The following is a 5,470-nucleotide window of genomic DNA, read 5'->3' as shown; positions in this document are numbered from 1 at the left end:
AAATTAATTAAATAAAATGTCTTGCCTTTTTTGTATGTAAACAAAAAATATGACGCATACGCCCCGTGACTTAAGATGGAAAATAAAAAAACATTCGCTGACATCGATTATTTTTAATGAATTTATAAAATCTTCAATCTCTCGACTTCTTTGCCAGCAAAATATTACATATTTTACGTATTTTGAAAAGCCTTTTCTCTGGATTTTCAAATTCTAGAATTTCATTCAATTCCAGTTTGAAATGATTTCTCTCTGGCCGACAAACGACATTTGCTTTTATGTGAAAACATCTTCACAAAACTCGCCCTAAGACATAAGTTCTGGACCGTTCTTTTGATGCTTGGTCTTGATTTGAACTTCTTGTTGATTCTGCTTTTCGAAATTAAAAAAAAATGTGAATTAGTTTTCACAACTTTTTCATCCTAAGTCCTTGCATTCTCGTCGATTTCTGCTGCCAATTTTTGCACTTAAAGCGATTTTCGCTTTTGTCAAATATAACGTATACGCCACATTATACAACTTTGTGGAAGAAAACTGGCTTCGAATGCTGAAAAACCTTTTCGGTTTCTCGGAACTGGCTGCCATTATTAAAATTTGCATATTATGCTTTGCCACACGCGATTCCGATTGACATTTGGCATTAATTGCAAATTGTAAAGCTCTCGAAAACCAAAATAGCTGCTAAGAATTCAAGTTTCCACAATTTTCTCAAAGCCTCTTTGACTGTTCTGCTTAGTCAGGGTTTGAACTTTCACAAAATATGGGATTTCCAAAAGGTAAAAGTTTCTTTGACTTTTTTGTAGTAAAATATCTGGCCCTTGATGGACTTGGCAAGAAAACTATTTTTTGCGAATTCTTTTTGAATTATCCGAATTTTATTCGCCGGCATTAATTTGAGTATTTTTGCTATTTCACAATAATTTTGACTGTCAAATATATCGTTAGAACTTTTCTCAAAATTCGAGATGTCGTACCTTAATAAATTCTGGGAAAATTTCTCCACAAAAATATTACGTATCCGTTGAGGTTAAAAATTCTTTAGAAATGCAATAAATACTGCATTCGATTCAAAATTAATTATCAGAACGCGACACAAAAAACCAACTTTGATTTTTGTGTACATTTTATCAAAACTCTTCCATCGAACTTTTTCCTTCAAATTTCTCTTCTCTAAGTTCATTTTTACTGCTTTACAACAATATTCACGAACTGTAAAGCTGCACATATTTTCTATATTCAAATATCTTTAGAAAAATATGATGAACACAAATAGTTTTCAATAAAAATATTTTCAGAAATGTTTTCTGCATTTAATTCGTCTGCTGATATTAATATTGAACCGTTTCTGATTATTCTGTACGTTTCATTCGAACTCTTCCATTGAAGTCTTCACAAGTTCTTTTACTCAAAACTGTTTTGTTTTTTGTCTGCTCTTCAATACATTTCTAGTGAATCGAACATAACTTCTACATTTCAATTAACTTCATTAAAAAAACACGCAACGAAATTCTTGGTGAGCAAAATATTACGTATACGCAACGTTATTCAATTTGGAACAATACATTTATCCTTTCTTTAAATTGATATTAAGTGCTGCTGATTATTCAGTTAAGCTTTTGATAAACCTATATATGTATAACAAATCCAATATGAACAAGAGGTTCTGGTCGGCAGCTCCTGACTAGGGGATACCCTGAACCCTCTTCTTCCAACATCAAATGCATATATATATTCTATTTTAGAAGCTATATGTCAAGTTTGGTGACTCTAGCTCTTATTATTTACCAAAATTGGCCAAAAAACAGGATATCGATATCGATTTTTATCGATCTGCGCGGGAACTAGGAGCATCTACATCTAAGTCTCTAGCTCTTATAGGTTTTGGGATCCTTGCGGACGGACATGGCTAGATCGACTCGGCTATTGATGCTGATCAAGAATATATATACTTTATGGGGTCGCAGATGCTTCGTTCTGCCTGTTACATACATTTGGATTTTAAATTCCGACAATTGGGCCGATTTTTGTGTTTGTTTACAATTTCGTCACGATTTGACCAAATATTTGCAGCATGCATTTTCCATAATTAAGTTGCTTTTGAGTCAATTTCCAACAACGAAATAAACAAACGTGTCGCTTAATCAGCTGCGCATATGATATACATTTGGTGCGTAAAATAAATCAACATTTCTGAGTTCCAGACTTTTGAGTTTCATGTTTGAGTCGGCTGCAATTAACTGAAATCAAATTCTGGCCATGTAAAATATAAAATTTTTCAAAGATTTTTTCTTTTATTTGATTTGATTGCAAATGCGATTCAAACAGATTGAAAGCTGGTTTATTTTTGTGTCAATTCTCCTGGCGCATTTAATTACAAAAATTCAAATTTGTTTTACACACAACATTTGAATGGCTCGAAGGCTTGCCACGCCCATTCTGGACATTTATGAGCCCAGCTTTCGGTCATATTCAAACAATTTGCTTCAATTCTCCATTTAATTCAAATTCCAAATTTAATTTGTTCTTTTGACATATTTTCAAATTTCGCTTTTTTTTTCATTAGTGCAAAAGCAGAAATATTTTTTTATTTTATTTATAAAATGTCAAAGAGCAAAACATTTGGAAATATTTAAAAAAAACGTAGAAAAAACTAAAAGAATTTTTGGAAAATCTTTTTGAGAACTTGCTTCAAAGTACGCCTGAGATTCGGTTTTTCGAAGAAGCCCCAACAGATATTGATGAGACACAAGGTTTTCATGCCGAATTCTCTTTGGAGTCCAATTGAAGTCCAACATTTAAGCACTTGTCTTATTGACCCAATTGCAAGCCGTGCAGTTACTTTGATTCCGTGTCGCAGCGATCGAGTAGCTGCTCCAGCTCCAGATCCTCATCGTCCTCGCTGCACATGAGCAGCGCATATGTGTGCTCAATGGAGGCACCGATATTCGCCTTCTCCTCATCCTCCGTCTCCGCCTCCGCCTCATCCTCCGTCTCCTCCTCCTCCACCTCTTCCTGCTCCTTATCCTCCCTCTGCTCCGTCACCTTATCCTCCTCCTCCTCCTGCTGCTGCTCATCCTCCCCGCTGTCCGTGTCCGACTCGTGCTCGCAGCAGAGCATCTCGTGCGCGAGCAGCGCAATGGACTCATCGCTCATCGATTCGCCCACATCGCTGTCCACATCGGAGTCGCCACTAAGTGGACTATATTTGTACTCTAGCGGCTGCCCTCGCTGCCGCTCCCGTTCCCGTTCCCGCTGCTGCTCCTTGGCGCAGATATTATTTGGTTTCGATTTGGACGGAACTTTTATGTCTTCGCTTTCGCTGCTTTGCTCGCTGCCGGCTGCTCGGGCCAGCTGTGACGCCTCCGCGAGCGACTCCAGCCTGGCATTGTCCAGCGCCATCTAACCAAATCCTTTCTCTCTCTCTCTCTCTGTGTGTGTGTGTGTGTGTGTGTGTGTGATCTAGTTTGGGAATCTGGTTGCCCTACGAATCCGACAAGTATTCCAAATGTTTGCCTATGTATCCTATGTGTCCTGTGTGCGTCACGTAGTGCTCCCAGCCACCATTTGTTCCTTGCCCCTTGCCCGTCGCCCCTCGCCCATTTCCCTGGGGCGAATTAAATTTTATAGCAACTGCATTCGCATTCGCATTCGCAGTCGCAGTCGCATTCGCATTGCGGCTTTAAGAGGCGTCACCAGACGTTGGCCAAAACATGGCAATTGGCAGCTAGCACGACCGAAAGGACCACAGGCCAACTCCAGCTACAGCAGCGACTGTAGCCTCTGACCCACCTGACACGCCCCCCAATTCCCGCTCAGTCATGAGCCGAGACGGAGTCTAACACACACACGCACACACACACAAAGGGGGAGCTGCATTTGGTGTAACGAGCACATTTCTTTAGCTGTGCGAAATGCAACAAATAAAACAAATTTAAGTTCAACACGAAATGCGATATGCCAGACGCTGAGATACCCTGGAAGTCATTGCCAACTTATTAAATTGTTAATTAACTATTTTATAAAATATGAATTAGTTGCAGAATACCCTGTAATAAGTCAAAGCAAGAGTAGTAGCCAACAGGCAGATACCCTGTACTCAGGCCTAACGAGGAATTTGAATGAAAAGTGCCAAATTGGTTAATTTCAGCAGAAAGTTCCGATTCGAACGTTTTGTGGAGTTGGGAATGTGTTTTATAAGACAAAAAAAGAGATTATCAGTTCAAGCAGTGTGTGCGCGGCGCGGCTATGCACGACTCTGGGCTACTCTAGCTTACGTCGCGAACTTTTATCTGTCGCAAATTGCATTTGTTATGTAATTGTGGCAATTTGGCTGCAGCTCAACTGCCTGATTGCGCCCAAGCTAACCGCAGGCTGTTGTTATGGGTTTTACAGGGTATAAGCAGGCGCTTGCCGCATCAAGCATTCGACTGCAGCTGCCGCTTATCATAGGGCACTGCGTCCACTACTTATCATTCTCATCTGGTCGGCTTTTGACCCCAGGGCGCGTTGCATGCACCCCCCCCCCCCCCCCTCCCTCTCCGCACACCACTTACTCCCCTTTGCCACTACTGTGCACTGGTCCCGACTCTGGCTCTGTGCGCTGCACCACAATTTCATTTTCGGCCCTGGCATTTGGCATTTTGGCATTCTTTATGCTGTCCCAAGCCTTCCGGTTTTGTTCCCGACCCAACTCGCACTCCCTCGTCCCCCCCCCCCCCCCCCCCCCCCTGTCGCTGTCGCTGCCTCTTGCCACGCCCTCGACCAGTCGGGCCAGTCGTCCATTTGCAGTTGAGTTTTCATTGTGTCGCATGGCCTGCCACCCGCAGGCTGCAGGCTCCAAACCCCACACACACACACACACACACATATACTGCTTATAATAAGCCACAACCTCTCCCTCTCCCTCTCTCTCTCACTCCCTCTCTCTCTCTCTCTCTCTCTCACTCTAATTACACACCAAATTTACTACAAACGAGCAATAAAAATCATTGAAGCAAAATCTCTGCGCTAACCACGTAACCAGGCAGCTCCCCCCCTCACTTATGCTACCCCCTTTATCCCAACACTTCTGCCGTTTAAATGCAAATGCTTTTTTCTCACGCACACACACACACACACAAAAAACATTAACAACAATGACAATAAATGAAGAACATTAACGCTAAGCGTTTCCCAGCGTTTTTTGCATTCCACTTTCCATTCCAGCTTCAGCCTTTTAATCAACTACCCCAACTACCACAACCCACTCATCTCCCCCTTTAACCACCCCCTCCCCCCCCCCCCCCCCCCCCTCGTTGTCGTTGTCGCTGTGTCTCTCGCCATTCAATGAAATAACATTTAAACAATTACACAAAGCACAAAATTTGCTCAAAGGCAAAAAGCGCCACGTTCGCAGCTGCAAAAGCCTCGTGCACTGAGCGAAAAAAAGGGGGCCGACCATGTGCCACAGCCATCAAGTGCTGACTTAAGC

General features: G+C 41.8%; 1 protein-coding gene across 1 annotated transcript; it reads right to left on the bottom strand.

The window, feature by feature from the left end:
* Positions 1–2,835: 2,835 nt before the first annotated feature.
* LOC115768211 (major centromere autoantigen B-like) lies at positions 2,836–3,470 on the bottom strand. Its single transcript, XM_030712723.1, has 2 exons — positions 3,026–3,470; positions 2,836–2,899 (listed from the first exon to the last, which is right to left on the bottom strand). The coding sequence occupies exons 1-2, from the start codon at positions 3,397–3,399 to the stop codon at positions 2,836–2,838; spliced, it is 438 nt and encodes a 145-aa protein (XP_030568583.1). The 5' UTR covers positions 3,400–3,470.
* Positions 3,471–5,470: the final 2,000 nt, after the last annotated feature.

Source organism: Drosophila novamexicana, unplaced genomic scaffold (genome assembly GCF_003285875.2).
Source record: "Drosophila novamexicana strain 15010-1031.04,08,12 unplaced genomic scaffold, DnovRS2.1 tig00001711-arrow-arrow-pilon, whole genome shotgun sequence".
In the NCBI taxonomy this organism is placed as follows: domain Eukaryota; kingdom Metazoa; phylum Arthropoda; class Insecta; order Diptera; family Drosophilidae; genus Drosophila; species Drosophila novamexicana.
The sequence above is the reverse complement of the archived record's forward strand: the minus strand, read 5'-3'. Positions and strand labels throughout refer to the sequence as shown.

Excerpts from the sequence above, each read along its gene's own strand:
- LOC115768211 (XM_030712723.1), bottom strand. The coding sequence starts at position 3,399 with ATGGCGCTGGACAATGCCAGGCTGGAGTCGCTCGCGGAGGCGTCACAG. Across the intron at positions 2,900-3,025 it reads AAGGTGACGGAGCAGAGGGA|CGAGGACGATGAGGATCTGG; the intron begins GGATAAGGAGCA and ends GCTCATGTGCAG.